Source organism: Myotis davidii, unplaced genomic scaffold (genome assembly GCF_000327345.1).
Source record: "Myotis davidii unplaced genomic scaffold, ASM32734v1 scaffold115, whole genome shotgun sequence".
Lineage (NCBI taxonomy): Eukaryota > Metazoa > Chordata > Mammalia > Chiroptera > Vespertilionidae > Myotis > Myotis davidii.
The window spans coordinates 1,508,451-1,528,375 of NW_006291010.1; the positions used below are offsets into that span (position 1 = coordinate 1,508,451).

Genomic DNA, 19,925 nt, shown 5'->3' on the forward strand with positions numbered 1-19,925 from the left:
AAATGCGAATCTTCTAATAGTTTAACTGAAAAATAACTTCTTGATGATGGTCCTTTAAATGTTTCCCCCTTTATGCCAATGCATAATAACACTCACTGAAGGAGCATGGGAACTCGCAGGTGATTCTAGTTGCTGTAACTCATTTTTCAGTGTAAGGATCATGTGGTATACTATGATCTTATTTCAGAGTCTTAAGGAGCTGCATATAGAAAACAACCATCTGGAGTACTTGCCAGTGGCCTTGGGATCAATGCCTAACCTGGAAGTTCTTGATTGCCGCCACAATCTGCTTAAGCAGCTTCCAGACGCCATCTGCCAAGCACAAGGTGGGGAATCTTAGTAGGCCCATAGCCTAGTACAGTGGTTCTCAACCTTCCTAATGCCGCGACCCTTTAATGCAGTTCCTCATGTTGTGGTGACAACCCAACCATAAAATTATTTTCGTTGCTACTTCATAACTGTAATTTTGCTACTGTTATGAATCGTAATGTAAATATCTGATATGCAGGATGTATTTTCATTGTTACAAATTGAACATAATTAAAGCATAGTGATTAATCACAAAAACAATATGTAATTATATATGTGTTTTCCAATGGTCTTAGGCGACCCCTGTGAAAGGGTCGTTTGACCCCTTTAAAGGGGTCTCGACCCACAGGTTGAGAACCACTGGCCTAGTAGAATTTGAGACCAGCATTTCCCTTGATAAAAGCTTCTTTGCTTTTCTAAAGCAATCTCCGTGTTTAGAGAGCTTGGCCCTACCTCATTGCCTCCTTGCAGGGCTCCCTGGGAAGGTCAGGTCCCTGACTAGTACAGCTCAGAGCCTCCTAAAGGCAGATTATTTGTTGGCAATTTGAAAAGCAAGTAGCAACTACTAAGATAATTAGTCATTACATCATCAGCAAAAATGTACTGAATCCCTACTACATGTTGGAATTGGGAGTTGGAGACCCTGTAGTAAATTCACATTAGGTCACTAAGTCACTTGAAGAAAAAGAAAATACTGACTCACAATGGTGAAATCAGCAAGGGGCGGGGATGGGGGGAGGCTTTTGAAGCTACATGATTGACATGAAAAGTCATATATGGTTCATATTTAAACACTCAAACATATCCATTTACTTAAGCTTTTTGCTGAGTTCCTACTGGGGCCAGATTTAAAAAAAATTTCCCCATAGTGTACTGGATCTTCAGGTTTATAGATATGTTTTCAAACTATGCTTATTCTTTAGTGAAAGGAGGATGAAGAAATATGAGTGCAAGCTGTTACCTAACCACAAGACATTCAAAGGTTAGAGGCTATCCCAGCCATGGGCAAACTACGGCCCGCGGGCCGCATCCAGCCCGTATGAGATGAATAAAACTAAAAAAAAAAAAAGACCGTACCCTTTTATGTAATGATGTTTACTTTGAATTTATATTACTTCACACAAACACTCCATCCATGCTTTTGTTCCGGCCCTCCGGTCCAGTTTAAGAACCCATTGTGGCCCTCGAGTCAAAAAGTTTGCCCACCCCTGGATCCAGTACTCTTTAGTAATGCTCCTGACTATACATTTTTATCCGGTCCTTGGTCTCTGGAGGAATGAAACATTCTCAAAATCTTTTAGTGTTTATTAATGTTTCTTATCTCCAATACTTATTTACACGAACTCCAACAACTCTGAGTTGTTTTAAAGAAGAGAACTTCAGGTTGCCTCATCAAATCTGATGTTTTTTGTGACATGGCTCAGTAGAAAACACACCTTTCAAAATGACTGGACTAAAGAATTCACATTTTAATTCTTGCCTGTTTTTAAGATAAATTCATCATTTTAAATATTGTTTCAGCTTTGAGAGAATTACTGCTTGAGAAAAACTTGCTCACCCAACTTCCAGAGAATTTAGATAGTCTAGTGAATCTCGATGTTCTGACGCTGATGGACAATCCTATGGAAGATCCCCCCAAAGAAGTGTACACTGAAGGCAAAGAGGCGATCTTCACATACCTTATGAATAAAAGACATATGAAAATAGTAGCAACAACGGTAAATCAGCAAAGTTTCTGGGTAATAGACTCCTAGTTGCTTTGGAGAGGGGTTAGTGTTAAACACATTAGATTATCCAATGGGGCTGCTCTTTACACATCTGTACCTTGTCCTTGAGAGTAGAGACTCTTATTTACTTACCCAGGGCCAAGCGAGAGAATTTTGAACATCATCCTAGCATTTTTGTTCCTCGTCTCCTTGTCAGATAAGAAGCCAACAATCAGGCAAAAGAAACCAAAATTTCAACTCTCAAAACAATCTAAAATTCTTAGAGCATTCACTGGGATGGAAAGCTGATAGTAACAAAGTCAGTAAGATAAGGCTGAAAAATTAGAAATGAAAGCATTTATGGTGCAGAGGTCTAGCGACCAGAGTTCTTCTCTGCCACTAACTAGAACTAGACAGTGATGGCGAACCTTTTGAGCTCGGCGTGTCAGCATTTTGAAAAACCCTAACTTAACTCTGGTGCCGTGTCACGTATAGAAATTTTTTTATATTTGCAACCATAGTAAAACAAAGACTTATATTTTTGATATTTATTTTATATATTTAAATGCCATTTAACAAAGAAAAATCAACCAAAAAAAATGAGTGTCATAGGTTCGCCATCACTGAACTAAAATCAAAGGACTAAGAGCCCTGTCTTGCCCACGAAGCTCATGGAGACATAAGGATACCCCAGACAGACCAGGAATGTGTTCACTTCAGTCAGTATTCAGTGTTCTCCATTCAACTGTTCCAAGCCCCCATCTTCTCACACTCCTACTTCCAACCTGCTCCCCGAAAATATACCTTTCATTCAGCAGTCACACTGATGCTGTCAAAATATAGGTTGATCAGCTCTCCTCTGCTGAAATTGACCATTTTCATTTCCCTGAAATTAAACTCATAGATAATATTACCTACCAAAACTACATACTTTTAATAAATCGAAGTAATGCCTGAGCTACAACATAAAAGGAAAGATAAGGACAGTTATTTGTTAAAATATTTGTTTTAATATGTATGTATTCAGAAATGACTACTTTGGAAGAATAAAAATACTTTTTGGAGTCTTCCTAAGAGCATTTTGAAAAACCATATACCCTCTTGCACATTTTCAAAATTGGTATTTAAACTTTTTTGTCACTAGGTTTAAATCATTGCAAAGCTTTTACTTTACAGTGAATTTTAAATATCAACATTTTAAAATAGAGCTCTTAGATCAATATTTTAAATGTACCCAATGGAATCTAAATATTATTTTGATTTGATATGTCAGTCAACATCAGTTTACAAGATACTTGAACAACTTCTTATTTTACAGGCAGACATTTTGCTATATCCTTTTCTTCTTGAACATCTATTTTCATTCCATTTTCCCCGTAGAATTTATCTTAATATTTTATGTGATATATATAGTGTGTCCCAAAAAATGTATCCACATACTTTGAATAATTATAAAGGCAGTGTTTATTAAAATACATTTCATTTTCAAAATTGCATTATCAGCTATTAAAGTGTGTATACATTTTGGGGGAACACCCTGTACATATCATTTTATTAGTTTTATTTAGTTATATATTTTATTATATAATATATAATTTAAAGTCATTTATAGATCACCTTTCATACTTATGGGGAACAAAAATATTTATGCAAATTAAAATCATTTTTTTCTGTAACTATAGGGTTTTATAATGTTCTAGAATTATTACATATTATTAGTCATATTATAATTATTGGTAGTATAAAATTGACCATAACAACATAGCATCTATTATGAATTTTGATGTTTAATTATTTGACCTATAAGATTTGGGGTAAATACATATGCAAATGAGAGAAACTTTTCCACATGGTTTATGTATCCTTGCATCAATATTACGTATGGCTAAAATAAGATGGGGCTTGGCATCAGTTCTATGCCTAATTTTCATTTTACAAATGAAGTGCCGAGAAACACTGTCCCCATAAATTAGGTGATAAGAAGTTTTTTTCTTTGCCACATTTTGTTTTAAATGACAATGCCTTAAACATCTCTGGAACTTCTCCCAGGTTTATACCCCAAATCAGATAGCAGGCTCTTAGCAGACAAATCAACTGTTCTACTTTCAATTTTCTTGAAGGCGAGGAGTTGGAAGGCAAAAGGATTGGTTACCTGTCCTTAGAGCCAACATCAGTCATATTACTTTGACTTGTCCCCCCCCCCCTTTTTTGGTGTCCCAGAGGTTGCTGAAGTCCAGGGCAACACACCCTAGTCAGACTCAGGTGGGTGAGAGGTGTGCCAGAGGGGCAGCTGTGTTCCTAGGCAGCTACATTTTAGAAAAGGGTACGCATGCAAGTTGAAATTTTGGAGATGGATTGCTTCCAAACTGTCCGAGCTTGCACACCCTTGGAAAGTCTTTGTGGACCAGGGTGCGTGTCACACAATTGAAGACCTTGACAACAAAAAGCCCTGCACGTTTTCAGAATGCCTCTAGAGGGCAGTACTGTCCCCTGGAAAATCACCACCCTAACCGATCTGCTGCTTTCCCTCTCCGTCTCATCTTTCCCTTTTCTGCTTCCCTTGAGTCACAAACGGGATCCTCGGTAGGTTTCTAAGGCCCAAGCATGCTCCTGCCTCAGGATCTTCACACTGGCTCTTTCTGCCCAGAGATAATTCCCCTGGTACGGGCAAAACTCTGCCTCCACTTAGTTGAGTTGCTGCTCAAATTTCGTCATACCTGCCCTTAGTCCACCTTATATAAAACAGCATACCCCCACCTAACTTCTTCATTCCTCCAACAAATATTTATTGAGCTTCTACTATGTGCCAGGCATTGTTCTAGGCACTGGAAATACACCAGTTTGAACAAAACACAATATGTCCTCCTATTGCTTAAAGTCTAGTGTGATGGGAATAAAAACATGAATAGGTAACGTAAAATTATATACTGTGTTAGAAAGTGATAAGTGGTATTGGAAAAAAAGTTCAAGCTAAGGGGAACCTAGATGACCAGAAGTTGTGTGTGTGTGTGTGTGTGTGTGTGTGTGTGTGTGTGTGTTGTGGAATTTCAATTTAAATGAGATGGTCAGAACTTGAAGTCAACAGGTAGGCTTCATTGGAAAAATGACTGCCTCAGGTTACCATAACAACAGACCATAGACTAGGACGCTTAGACAATAGAAATGTGTTTTCTCACAGTTCTGGCTCTGGCTGCTAAAGGTTCAAAGAGTCTACTTACTTCTAGAGGTGGGATGTTTCTGAGCAGGTGCGAGGGAATAGGATTGAGTGAGGCAACAAGGGTGGGCTGGCTGTAGGGGGGCAGGGGCATAGGAAGACTAGTAACAAGAAGGAAGGCAGGGTAGAGGCACGCCCTCTTCCCCTTACTGTGCACTGCCATCTCCAGGGCACTGAACACCATCTAATTATACATTTATGTGTTTATTATTTATTGTCTCTTCCCTTCACTGGAATGTGAGCTCCACAAAGTCAGTATTTATATAATAGTATTTATTGAGCTTCTACTATGTGCCAGGCATTGTTAACTGCTGTTTCCCAAAGGCTTGGAACAGGGCTTGGTGCATAAAAGCACTCAATACTTTAAAAAAATACCTGGATGACTACTGGCCAATTGAGAAAGAGAGAAAATAAGGTTTAGAGTTCTCATCACATTGCATTCTTCACATTTTTAAAACCACATGTCAGAACAAAGAGGTGTAACCATTCTCAGTGATACCAGCTAATACTGTTTGGGTTTATCTGTTTTCAGATTCAGTCCTGGTGGCGTGGAATGATGGTACGGAAAGGACTTGGGAAATTTAGTGAAATATTAAAAGTGCGAAAGAAAGGAAAGAATTCTCTAAAATCTAAGTCAGGAAAGAAGGGTGGAAAAGAAAAACCTGCAAAGGAAAAGAAGAAATAATTTTGTATATTAATGACTTGAGGTAATGAACCCTGATGGATTGAGAAGGCAAACATATATAGGAATTAGATGCCCACCACACTAAAATTATTCATTAAATTATGGCTATGTGTTAAAGTAAATATTCTTACTTTTACTGAAATATTTATGAGAAAATGATATGAAGCCCAGGAATTGCTTCAGAATAATATCAGGTAAGTGTGGGGGATCCCACAAGATTGGACATAAGCTGATAATTGCAGAAATATCTGATAGTTACATGGAGGTTCATTATAGTATTCTGTAACAAAGTTTTAGTTTTGAAATAATTATATATTCACTAGAGGCCCAGTGCACAAAATTCATGCACTGCGGGGGGGTGGGGCACGGAGAAGTCCCTCAGTCTGGATTGTGAGAGGGCACAGGACAGGCCAAGGGACCCCACTGGTGCCCGATCGGGGCTGGGGAGAGACATGGGAGGTTGGCCAGCCAGGGAGGGACCGCAGAAGGGCTCCAGAGTGTGTCTGGCCCATCTCACTCAGTCCTGATCGGCTGGACCCCAGCAGCAAGCTAACTTACAGGTTGGAATATCTACCCTCTGGTGGTCAATGCACGTCATAGCGAGCAGTTGAGCGGCCTTAGCATATCATTAGCATATTACACTTTGATTGGTTGAATGGACGACCAGACGACTAGACACTTAGCATATTAGGCTTTTATTATATAGGATAGGAAGTTCCAAAGAAATGTACAGAGAGGCCCATGTACCCTTTACCCTCCCTTAGTGTTGACATCTTGCATAACTAGAATACAATAACAAAACCAGAAAACCTACATTGGTACCATCAGGAGGACTTATTCAGATTCCATCAGTAACACACTCATTTGTGTGTGTGTTTGTGTGTGTGTGTGTGTGTGTTTTGGGGGGGCGGTCAATGCAGGTTTTTTTCAATGCAGTTTTGTCTCATGTAGCTTCATGTAGCCACCACCACAATCAAGATACAAAATTGTTCCATCACCACAGGTCTTTACTGTGTTACTCCTTTTAGTCACATCTACCACCTATCCCTTTCTCAATCCCTGAGCTGTTCTCTGTCTCTATAATTTTGTTATTTCAAGAATGTTATATACATGGAATCATATACATGACCTTGGGAAACCAGCTTACTGACACCCGCCATGGTCAAAGTGAATGCTGCTGCTGCGACCTTGGTCCAAGCGGTTTAGCTCTTCCTCCAGTGAAGGTGGGAGGATCCACCTTTTCATTCCTATTTCAGTGATCGCCGGAAGTCTGGTCACAGCACATAACAAGTGTCTGAACCATTGTCCACAATCCCGAAAAGTAGATGGCCGAAGGCTAATATCCAGCTCCGTTAACTCTCTGAGGAGCCACACGTTTTGGCAGAAGGTGGCCCATCCTGCATCGCAGATGCTGTCATTATAGCTCAGGTCGAGCTTCCGCAGCCTGGCCAGATGACCTGTGTGTATTACCGATGCTGAAAAACAAAATCACTCTAATTGCCAAAATACAAGAATACTTTCTGTCATGGCTGTTTCCCACTTCCAATAACACAACGTGGTAGTTCCAGACCGGTAATGACAAGATTGATCATTAGTAATGCTTTGTTGCTGGCTAGCTATTTTATTTAGGGCATCTGAAATTACTTTAGTAACAAATTTTCTCTCTGTGCATCCCAAGTACAACTTGAAAATGGATTTTTTTTTTCTCTTTCCACATCCCTACCCAAAAAATATATTTTTTGGTCAAATTCCTGCTCTTTACTTCACTGGGGTCCCAGCTCTTCCTGCAGACTTTCTCTAATTAAATGTGAGGAACGATGGATCATTGGCTTGAACAGAAGACTATTAGTGAATAATCTTCTTGCTGTTTAATACTATTTAGTTGTTCATTTCTCATTCATTCTGCAGTCAACAATGATTTAACTGAGCACTTCACATGTGCAAAATATACCTGGATAATATCTAATCCAACTGAGAGATGTTTAATCACAGAACAAGTTTGTCTTTGAATAGCACATGTCACAGTACTACCTACAAGGGCACTTAATACATAATAATGATGAAGCTAAGAGAAGATAACAACTTCTGTAAGAAAAGGTAGGGGAGCCCTAACCAGTTTGGCTCAGTGGATAGAGCATCGGCCTATGGACTCAAGGGTCCCAGGTTCGATTCCGGTCAAGGGCATGTACCTTGGTTGTGGGCACATCCCCAGTAAGGGGTGTGCAGGAGGCAGCTGATCAATGTTTCTCTCTTATCAATGTTTCTAACTCTCTATCCCTCTCCCTTCCTGTCTGTAAAACAATCAATAAAATATATTTTATAAAAAAAATAGAAGAAAGAAAAGGTAGGGGAGACACCCAAGGCTAATAGTACATGCTTTTCTTTTTAGTCAAAAGTTGAAATGGATTATAGAGATGACACCAGTGGTGTAAAATCTCGGAGTTACAAGGGACCTCGAGGTCTCCTCGAGGATTCAACCTCCAGATCAATGATCAGGGAAGGCTCCCCTTCACAGCTTCTCCATGGGACCAGCCCGGGTCTGCCTGCAGCACCCTTACAGGTCGCCCCAAGAGGGTGAAGCAGCTCTCAGCAGGAGGATGCCCTTCCTTTGGGACCCTGATCTACCTCCTGGGGATTCCTCCATTGCCCGCGTTGGCCGGCCTGAAACCCCAGCTCCTTCCTTGTGTTAGCCCTGTAGTGTTGGACAATAGTCAGGTCCCCTCAAATTTTCTTCCTTTAGGACTAAACATGCCTTGGTTTTTCCATCATTTCTTTTAAAAAATATATATATTTTATTGATTTTTTACAGAGAGGAAGGGAGAGGGATAGAGAGAAACATTGATCAGCTGCCTCCTGCACACCCCTTACTGGGGATGTGCCCACAACCAAGGTACATGCCCTTGACTGGAATCGAACCTGGGACCCTTCAGTCTGCAGGCCGACGCTCTATCCACTAAGCCAAACCGGTTAGGGCTCCATCATTTCTTATACTTCATGGCTTCCAGACCCAGCTGGATGCTCCACGCCCATTCCTTTCATTTGGGACAAGTTTGATTCCGGAGTGCCCTTGAGAGTTTAGCCGTCCATACACTCACCAGTGCCCTCGCTCTCTAGATGTCCATGTGTGTCCTTTCTTTCTGCCTTTCAGCCTGTCACTCAGCATATTCTCAAGGCCTAAGTAAGTGTTAAGACAATGTGCATGCTTTTTCTCTCCAGAATATTTTCTATTATGGAAAATTTTTTGAAACGTACAAAAAGTTGACAGGAGAGTGAACCCCTGCCCCCATCATTCAGCCTGAACAGTTATGTTCATTACACCTAACTTGCCCCATCTAGTCCCTTACTTCAGCTGGCAACAGTCTAGTGATGTCTATCCATGAGAAATGATGCCTGTATTTCAGTTATGATGATCAGTTTCCTGTTTGAATTTAAGTTAAAGAGTCAACATAAAGAAAAAAGTTAAGTAATAGCGCAGGTACCATGTGGCTAGGGCAAAATTGGTAAAGGTGGAATGTGGATGACTCAAGTTCGGTCAACACGGAGTTGGTTAAGAACACCAAGGCACTCATGTGTGGCGAGATGTGGAGCTGGTCCCCTGGCAGGAACCTCCCACCACCACCTCTGTGTCTACCTTCTTTTAGGAAACACCCTCCTGAGTTCCCAGTTCATCAGGTGCCAAATAATAAATTTCCCTCCACTGTCCTTTTGGGTTTCGAATTTCCCTTATTTGTTTCAAACAGATCACTCCTGAGCAGTGTCAGGAGAAGGGAAGCTGCAAAGAGGGCCCCAGGCCTCGCTGCCTTCGGCTCCTCCCTCTCCCTGCACTTGGGCGGGCACGTTGGGCTCTGCCCGCCAGGACAGCTTCGGAACCCAGAGATACAAACCCAGGAGAGCCACGTCCTCTGTCGCCAGGGAACAGCTGCTCAGCCTCAGCACTTGGAGGGACGTGGAAAGCTTTAGTGTTTCCAGGAGCAGCTTCAGGTTGCCACCAACACACTTGTTCCAAGAAAGGCTGAGTACTTCCAGGGCAGGGAGGTGGACTGAGGCTTCAGCTAAATAAGAAGAGCAATGATTTAGGTCATAAACCTACACTTTGAGGAACCGAGGCCAGGGCAACATATGAACATCACCGAGGTTCAGAAAGTTGTAGAGATTGCTTACTCCTGCCTGTAATTCATAGCCTGGCTTTATATTGTCTATTTTTATTGGGGAGAAATGTTGGAAACTGTCGTAAAGTAAAACTTAATTAAATGGAATTCACTATGACCTGGAATTTCCTTCTTTTCCTTCACATTTAAGAAGAAGAAGTGGCCCTGGCTGGTGTGGCTCAGTGGTAGAGCATCGGTCCATGCACCGACTCTAGTCAAGGGCATGCCAGGGTTGCAGGTTTGTTCACAGGCCCCAGATGGCTGAGTGTGGGAGGCAACCAATCGATGTCTCTCTCTCACACTGGTGTTTCTCTCTCTCTCTCCTCCTTTCTCCCTTTCACTCTCTCTAAAAATTAATGGAAAAAATATCCTTGTGTGAGAATTAACAACAACAAAAAAGATGAAGAAAGAGGCTCACAGGCTGGTCAAGATTTCCAAAGTGTATGCTGGGCTTACATATCCCACCGACTGTGCGGTCACTGCTGAAATCCTGAGACAGGGCCAAACCTCCCCAGGACTCTGCAACTCCAAAATGAATTTGTACTTGCTTAACTATAGTTACAGAAACAAAGAAGGAAAATGATGCATTAGGAAAGATTTTTAAAGGAAATTAAAAGAATTTTCTGCTTAATTCTCAATTTTTCCCTAACATTAAAATCAGCCAGAACAACTAATTTTTAAGATAAGTCGTTAATTATACTTTAAACTTCTTTCCTTCTGCCTTCTTTCTAAAAAGTAAAATATATTCAAGGGGAAAATATACATTCTTCTATAATATCAAATAAGAAAACCCCTCCCAGTCATATGGTACAGAGACCTCTCAATAAGAAATGGAACTTTTTTTCTTCTAAAAGTGATGCAGAGAAATATATACTACTTGATTTACTTCTTAATTCAGGTTGAATGATAGATTTATGTTAGATGCCATAGTTTACTGTAGTATCTACTTGATTATGATCCATTGATTTTGTAGCTATAATTGGAAAGAGCTGTGTCTTCTACTGAAGACACAAAATTTAAAAAAAAATATATAAATTCAACAAATTTTGAATCTGAAGTATATTTAGAAAGTATATTTTTGAAACATCATGTTGTACCAAAATTTATTTTTTGTAGAACTTCTCTAAGTGAACATTGGTCTGAACAGTGAAATGTGGTGTGTGTGCATGCACACGCATCTTACCTAACCATTGGGGCGATTATGGAGCCCTTAAATTTGTCCGTCTGTCTATCTACTTACTTAATATGTAGAAACATCTAAAATGTGCTTTGGGTATGCAGTGAAGAACAAACACAAATCTTGCCCTCAAGGTTAAAATCTGGGAGAAATGTGGACATTAAAAAACCAAACAAATAAATACATAATGATTAATTCTGATAAAGTCCACAAAGAAGATTCAGGGGCTTCTAATGTAGAGAGGGTGGGGCTGTCTTAGAAGGGGATGCTTCCACTGAGACCTGAAATCAGAGCTCCCCAGACAAGAATGGGGGGCGGGGGGGGTGACAATTCCAGGGAACAGGGAGGCCTGGACAGTCAGCGAGGCTCAGAGCTAGTCACTGCTTTCCTTTCCCCATCAGACAGCACTCCCAGTTTATATTGGCGCCTCGTTGAAATGACAAGTTACTGTGGACATGGACCTCCAGAGTTGGTTCTATAGACTTTAAATGTTAAGGTTAAATGTGCAAATGCCAGAGTCATTCAGGTGCTTTTAAGAAAGGTCACTTCTTTCTTAAAGGTCACTTTTAAGAAAGCATAGTTCCTGAAAAGATGCATTAGCATGTCACACCTTTGCTTATGGCTGAGTCTTGGAATAATGAAATTCATGCATAGGGAAAGGGATCCCCTCTTCTGCGCCACCTCCCCACCCCCCAAAAACAGGTGTTATTAATACCCTGCTTCCTGGGGAATTTTCTTACCAAGGGCGGTAAAAGTCTCTCTTTCCAAAGCGCAGTTGTTGATGAGCAGTGACTTCAGTGCCGGTAAAAATCGGAGCCTGCTGAGTAGGTTTTCAGAAGAGCTGCCCATCTCTTTGTTGGCAGATAAATCCAATGCGTGAAGACTCGAGAGCAAAGGGATAACCTGGGCTGTTCAAATAGCCACAGTGACACGACTGAGGCACCGTCCCACAAAGCCTTCTGGGTGTTTGAGTCCCACAATCTTCTCGATTGGCAAGCCCTGCCTTCCCTTACACACTTACTCACTTACACACACACCACAGGAACCAGCCACTTTTCCCAGGATGCAGCCTGGGCTCTGCCACTTCCGAGCCTCTCTCCAAAAATTTTAGAGACAGAGAACGGGGCTTGAATCCCAGCTCTGCTACTAAAGAACTGTGTGATTTTGGGCAAGTTGCCTAACATCTCTGAACTTCAGTTTTCCCAATAACAGTCGTAGCAATTCTACTTCACAGGGCCAGTGGGAAGATAAAACGACCTGGTGTATGTAAAGTGCTCAGAACAGTGCCAAGGCACACATCAACTGCTCAGTTGATGTTTGATATTATCATTCTTTTCTCAGAATATAAGTACTAGGAAGGCAGTGGGACCAAGCACACGGCACTGGATTGGGTCCTGAGGGCCCCTGTGATGCACGGGGTCTCTGTGGGCTGGCTCAGCTCTGAGGCTCCCAGCCACCCGAGCCTGGTCACAGTAACACCTAGTAACCCTTGGTCAGCATCACATCGCCCTGTTTCATTTTCCTCACAGCACCCCCATTATGTAATTGTTTGTGTATGTGTTTGCCTTCTGTCCTCCCTCATTGAGGGTGAGTTCTGTGTGTAGGGACAGTATCAGAATCTGGAACATGGAGGCACGAACGTACACATAAGTACAGAATTCTAAACTGTGTAAGGAGGGGAGGAGAATAAGAGAAGGAAAGGTGAAGGGAAGGCAAGCACTGTGATCCCAACAGACGTAACAATCACTCCCTCTTCGAATCCCCACAGGACGTTGTAGTTCACTGTGCAATTGAGATATTTATTGGTTTATCACTGCCCTTACCAGACTGAAGCTCCTGGACTGTTAATTGTACAAAGCCCACCACACAGTGGCAGGTACAATTAGATGATTAATCAATAGTTGTTGGCTAACTGATCTATAATTCCATTTCATTGGAGCTGTCTAGAATGAGCAGATAAAAGAATGCTTAATATTAAAAAATAATTCTTTAACATCGTATGGTATTATGTTTTTAGTACATAATACATCAACAGGATGTATTTTCATTTCCAACTTTTCAAAATTAAGTAGAAGAAGAACAGTGTAATTTGTGACAGCTTTTAAATAATCATTAGCAAAAATAAATAAATAAATAAATAAATAGATAGATAAATAAATAAATAAATAAATAATCATTAGCTTTCCAAGGCCTGTTGGTGGCTGTGAATCTAGGTAAGAGAGGCTAATCCCTCTGTTATGTTAGTGGTAACAATTCAGGTCATCTAGCAGTTTAATCTTCCTCTGAGCAACAAGCTGAGATGTGATATTCATGTTATTCAGTATACTACAGGAAATTTGTTATTTAGAGTCTGATGGACTGCTAACTCAGGAGTCTCTCTCCCAGGTCTGACACTCATAAATAGAGGGGTGCTATACCCCATACAGCTCTACCTGGAGCCCAAAAAGGGGTTGTTTTGTTACTTTAAAATCTTCAAGCCTTGACCTTTTCTCATTTTCCAAAATTGAGGGATAAGAGCCCAATAAATAACCAAACAGTTCTAAAAGGTAGATGTTAGACCTCAAAACCTATTTTACAGTTTTCCTCTCTAAATTGTACTAAAAAACAACTAGAAAGTTATTTTTCTTCGTGTTCATCGAGTCATTCATTTATTCAATCACATATTCCACAAACATTTACTGGTGCCAACTATGTGCCAGCCCCTGGGTGTGAGCAAAGGAGAGACGCGGAAGGAGATGCACCCCTGCCCCGGAGGAGCCCATGACCTGAAGAGAGCTCAAGGGCAAAGGCCCAGGACAGAGCGAAGCCAGTGAGGATCAATCAGCATGAAGGTGTGGCTGGAACAGGGGCAGTGAGGGGGAGAAAAGAAGGCAGTGACAGAGGAAGAGGGTGACCATTTGGGTTCATGGGATGACCTAAAGCAGGAGGGCAGAGGTCTAGATGGTGAACACGATCAGATTCTGGATGTATTTTGAAGGTTTACTGTGGTTACAGATGGAATAGAACACTTACTCTCAAGGCTGCGCTTGCTGTTTGTTATGGGAAGCTGCATTGATACATTACACGTTGTAGTAATAATAGGACTGTGTCCGGGGTAGGAAGTGTGTAATGTAACCTGTTATGCACCATCCCACTGACTTTTTCTCTACCTTTGTTTGTATCTAAGTGACTTCACTTGTTAGTCTGAAAGCCTCAACACCCTTTGTTTTCCCGCTAAGCCCTCTCCGTAATAAGCTAGGTGACACCAACAGATTTGTTTCTTTTTGTTGTTCCACTTATTTTATTTTTTAAAAAATCTTTATTGTTGAAAGTATTACAGATGTCCCCTTTTATCCCCCATTGGTCCCTTCTGGCCCAGCCCTCCCCCTCCCCCATCTCCTGCTCCAGGCCTTCACCACCCTATTGTCTGTGTCCATGGGTTATGCATATATCAAATAAGTTCTTCGGTTGATCTCTTCCTACCCACCCACCCTGCCTTGCCTTCTCCCTAAGATTGAACAATCTGTTCCATGCTTCTCTGTGTCTCTGGATCTATTTTGTTCATCAGTTTATTTTGTTCATTAGATTCCATGTATGAGTGAGATCATGTGATAAGCCCGTCAGAGAAAGATAAGTATCACATGATCTCATTCATATGCGGAATCTAATGAACAGGTCTGTTTCTACACAGCAACATAAACCCCAAGTGTTCTCCTTCCAGTGCCATAGCTATCATTTCCTGGCGGGTATAGGAGGACTTTAGCCTCACTAACGCTTACTGGGCACTTTTATAAATACTATAGTGGGGCATTCACAGAACTTGTATGATTTGAGCCTCCCAGTAGCTTCATCAGTAGTAAGTTTAAGGGCCTATCTCAAATTTGTCACATTTCTAAACACATGCCAAGGCTCCAATGCCCTTGGCTCCATCCCACACACTTACTCAGCGACACCACGTCGCCAGCTGTTAGTGAGCACTGGTGCAGGTCCAGGACTTCCAGACGCTCCAGCGTGGCCACCTGAGCCGGCGAGTCTTCAAAACCGCCACCCAGCTCCTTGTTGCAGGACAGGTCGAGTGTCCTCAGCTCACTCAAGTGTCTAAAAGCAGCATCTACAGAGAAAGTCCAATTGCATTCTGACATGTGACAAGGTGGGAGGCAGGCATGGAGCAGGGGAGGGCACAGGTGTGCAGAAGGGAGACTGAGAAACACACCCAGAAAATGCCGAAGCAGAGGAATAACTGTAGACCACAGGCTCCCTACCCTCTACCCCTCTTCGGATTTGACGATGACCTCAAACACAATGGTTCTGCCACGAATGGTTTTCCTACTACAACTGAGCTTGGGCGTTTTCATAGAGTTCTAGATTTGATCAAACTGCCAGTGAGAAGGCTGTTACAAGCGTTGTAAGTCAAAGGGAAAACACAATTTCACTTCACATTCTCCTTTATTGTGGATGCTTTATACAGGGAAATGACTTAACTATGGAAACTACCGAAGCCGTTCTTTTTATCAGTACCAATTTCTTCTTACTACTGAGCACAAAATAATGCTGACAGTTTTAAAAGTAAGAGAAACTGAAGTGCTTTAAGAGCACAGAAACTTTTGTTTTGCCCAGGTTCTATCTCAAACCTAAAATAGCCTGGCTTTTTCATATTCAGCCATTTGAAACGGTTATTTTTGTAATCATGGAAGTATATTCTTGCTGTAAAAGAAAGCACATAAGATTTAAATGACCCATAACCTTATTCCTCAACATAACCACTCTTTATATTTTATTTCTCCTATTAGTTTAAAAAATTAAATATAAAATAAAATGATATACATACATAAAATTATGTATATAAACTTCAGCCATTGCTTACTTACCCAATAGTTTGACACTGTTTTGTGATAACCCACATGACTGTAACTTCAGTACTTTCAGATTGGAAGCACTTTTTAACCCCTGAGCGATACTGTTTAGACTGCCACCGATGTTTCTGTTAATGGAAAGATCAAGTACTTCAAGACTTGGCAGCATAGGTAGCAACTGACCTGGAAGGAAGGAAATCCAAACAAAAAGAGCAACTGGGTGAAAATGCAGGTGTGGGAGTTGGAGGGGGTGGGGGTGGGGGTGCGCAGGAGGGGAATGCAGCCTCATGGAACCCAGGGATGGAGTGGGCCACTCTTTCAATCCAGGGTCAAGAGAAAAGAGCCAACGTTGACTCCCAAGCTATCCAATCACGGGCGTCTTCACATTTTAATTTTTATTTTTGGAAAGAACTCTTCCAAGCTCCACTTACCCACAAATGCCCCGTCTTCGGACGTGAGGGCACAATCCACCAGCTCCAGCGTTCGGATCTTGCTCCCGGCTTGGAACTTCTGGAGGATCAGAGGCAAGTTTCCTCCCACTTTACTGTTCCAGGACAAAGTCAGCTCCTCGAGGTCAGGCATCGCTTTAAGCGCTGCTCCTGTCACAGAGGGGCCCGAAGATTGGTCACTAGTCTGCAAAGCAGAGAATGCACTTTCAAAATCGGCCCAACCGTTATTTATGGAGTATGGAAGCCAGGTCGGGTCTGACTGGTTAGGTGCCCGGTAACAGAGAGGAGGACGCAGTTCCTGCCCACTCCCAGCAGGGGGAGCTTCTATATTTATAGGCACAGTCTACTACTCCCTCCAAAGTTCTGAAGCCACGCGTATGAGCACAGATTGCTTTTTTAAAACTCACCTATTCGTAAGGTATTTCTTACTGAGGTTTTTTGTGGCGGCAAACATGTGTACTAGTCCATTACTTTCTCTCACCCACCCTCTCCGGGAGCAGCAATGCTGAGGCGCTTGGCGGGAAGTAGAAGTGAGACCAAGCCAGGCACTGGCCCCCATGGGGGTAAAGCTCACATTGACATCAACAGTGTCACAACCAACTGAACCGACCGCGGCAGAGAAGAACCAGTCATAACGCATCAGGCACTAACAGCTCCTAAGATTACTCAGCCTTTGGGGCAGAGGAGGGTGCCGTGAGAAAGGGGTGCAAGGACATTTCTGAAATCACTTCACACAGGAAAGCTCCCTGGGGCTACAGCCTGGAGGCTGGGAGAGACCAGGGGAAGTGTGTGTGGGGGTGGGGGGGGGAGGAATCCTTAGGATGATTCTCACTGCCCTGGGGAGAAGGGTGGGGAGCCACACATGGAAAATGCACTTCTCAGCAGGCAGCGTGGATCTCAATCCTAAACAATCAAGAGCTGGAAAGCCCCATGTCCGGAGCCTCTTCCACCTCAGCAGTTGAGCGTGGACCTCTCATTGGTTATTCACTGTATGGATGGAGGATCCAGGAGTCCGGAGCCCCATGTTAACATGCATATTCTTCCTGCACAAGTGTCACCTCGTGTGTCATCGCCAGTCAATTGGGGTGGCTTCCTACAGCCCTGAAGCTGAAGTTCAGGGAGAAAGAGAGTAAGGTTGATTAGCTACCTGCAGTCCTCATGGGACTGGATGGCCAGCATTGGCCGTCTTGCATTAGGCAGTTGTAACAGGTGTAACAATGTGGAAATGGCTCCTGACTTACTAGTATGTTAGCTTACCAGCCCACCTCTTACTCTCCCCGAACCCCATCTGCATTAAGACTACAGAAAGCCCTTTCTGATGGGAGAGGATGCAGAAATCCTTCTAGAGAGGAGAGAGACTCCAGGAAGGGACAAGGGCTCAAGACATCAGAGACAAAGCTACACACTCCCTCCTGCGCCCAGTGAGTTTGGAGTGGGTCCCCGGGCCAAAATTCCATGTTCTGGTCTCTTACGGAAATGGAGGATCATGAAAAAGATTAGGTTAACAAAGAAAAGAAAGAAACTACATTTTCTTTTCATGTCTGAGTAATGATGTGTTAAATTTGTGATCCTTCTACACGATAACCAGCTGCTAATTTCCTCATGTAAAACCACAGAAGGGATATTTTGGATGAGGGAATAGGGAGAAGAGTAACTACCGATGACTGAGCACCTGTTATGTGCCGGGTATGCAGTAGGCACTTCACAGAAATGTACTTATCCAATCCTCACAGTCATTTCTTGAGGTGGATATCACCCCCTTTTCAGAGATGAGACTCTGAGGCTCAGAAAGGTTAAATAGTTTGCACACGGTCACAAGCTAGTCAGAAGTGGGCAGGATTTGAACTGGGATCCGGCCAGCTCTGAGATGTATGACGTTTTTCCTCGGCTATAGGCAGGGTGGGGCCAGGAGTCGTCAGAAAATGGCCCCCATTTTCTTGAGAGAGATTGGAGCGAATACCTTGGCATGAATTGCATTGTTTTTACAGAAATCTTTGCAGAGATGTAAATGATCAAAATACATAACTGAATTAAACTTCAGACCAAAAGAAAATTTAGAAAAATTAATGCCATCTAAAACCAGCAAGCATTTTAGTAAGGCAGTTGGGTCAGTAGCCTGACAAATGTTATCCTATGTTCTTTATTCTCTGTTCAGCATATGAACTAGCTTCATGGAGGTGCTACTGCCATTTAAACCAGCGGTCACCAACCTTTCAGACCTCACGGACCACCGGTGGTCCGCGGATCACCAGTTGGCGACCATCGATTTAAACCATTCCTTTTAGTTGAAAAATCTCATTTTGATCAATTTTTTAAAATGGAGGTGGAAAAATAGAAGAGATTATTTTGGAGTTGGAGAAGAATCTAATCGTTATCTACTCAACTCTATTTGACAGATGAGGTAAAAGACCCAGAGTGAGCCAGTTTTACAACGACCGCCATTTAAACTCCAGGAGAGTGGGCACCTGGTCAGCCTTGCTCCCTTCTCTATCCTGGAAATTAGCACAATGCCAGGTAAGGTTACATGGCCCTTTAGAGGTTACACTAGTGCTCATGTCCACCGCCTCAGGCACAGTACACTCGTCCATGAGCTCAGAGGGTGTGGGGACCCAGATAATTTACCCTTGAGGGTCGGGCTGCCAAGGTGTGTCAGTGAAGTCTTTTATGAGAAGCATTCATCATACCCAGTGCTCGCACATCATCGGTGGTAAGTCTGCAGCTACCCAGCCTCAGGCTTTTTAACTTGCTGACAAGATGCATTTGCTCAGTGACTGAATGGAGGGTTCCACCCACAAAATCATTCCAGGAAATGTCCAGTGTTTCTAGGTCCGGGAGAAAAGGCAGCAAAGCAACTAGACGTGAACAAAAGAACATACAGATTTGCATAAGTAATCTGTGAGGTGTGGTAAGTAGGATCCATTGCCTGTACGCACAGAACATAGTTTGGTAAGAGAATAAGGGGACGAGGGCATGTGGCTCTCTCAGGGATCTCTCAGCCGTGCAATTGGAGAGATTTTGACGTTTACATTTTCTATTTCTTGGGATGTTTTCTATTTTTGCCAAATAATTTCACTCTGAAAATGCAGTGGTGCCCAGCCGGCGTGGCTCAGTGGTTGAGCATCCATCTATGAACCAGGAGATCATAGTTCGATTCCCGATTGGGGCACATGCCCGGATTGTGGGCTCGATCCCCTGTAGGGGCATGCATAAGGCAGCTGATCTATGATTCTCTCTCATCATCGATGTTTCTTTTTTTTTTTTAAATTTTTTATTACAAAGGGTATTACATATGTGTCCATTCCCCCCACCCCGCCCTAGACAGTCCCCTAGCCTCCCCTATCCCCCAGTGTCTTATGTCCATTGGTTATGCTTATATGCATGCATACAAGTCCTTCGGTTGATCTC

The 19,925-nt window shown here is 42.4% G+C and overlaps 2 protein-coding genes across 2 annotated transcripts in view; one reads left to right on the top strand and one right to left on the bottom strand.

Annotated features, from left to right (window-relative positions):
• Window positions 1-6,018, top strand: part of LRRIQ4 (leucine-rich repeats and IQ motif containing 4) — a 10,694-nt gene extending 4,676 nt beyond the window's left edge. The window contains 3 exon segments of the mRNA XM_006764124.2: window positions 188-326; window positions 1,831-2,027; window positions 5,762-6,018. Of these exon segments, the coding sequence (XP_006764187.1) occupies window positions 188-326; window positions 1,831-2,027; window positions 5,762-5,914 (489 nt within the window). The 3' untranslated portion in view covers window positions 5,915-6,018.
• Window positions 6,019-6,593: 575 nt separating this feature from the next.
• LRRC31 (leucine rich repeat containing 31) overlaps window positions 6,594-19,925 on the bottom strand; it is a 44,682-nt gene continuing 31,350 nt past the window's right edge. Inside the window, exons 6-12 of the mRNA XM_006764085.2 lie at window positions 19,205-19,372; window positions 16,503-16,670; window positions 16,087-16,254; window positions 15,162-15,329; window positions 11,980-12,147; window positions 9,799-9,966; window positions 6,594-7,389 (exon numbers count right to left, since the gene is read on the bottom strand). Coding sequence (XP_006764148.1) covers window positions 7,058-7,389; window positions 9,799-9,966; window positions 11,980-12,147; window positions 15,162-15,329; window positions 16,087-16,254; window positions 16,503-16,670; window positions 19,205-19,372 — 1,340 coding nt within the window. The 3' untranslated portion in view covers window positions 6,594-7,057. The remainder of the gene's footprint in view (window positions 7,390-9,798; window positions 9,967-11,979; window positions 12,148-15,161; window positions 15,330-16,086; window positions 16,255-16,502; window positions 16,671-19,204; window positions 19,373-19,925) is intronic.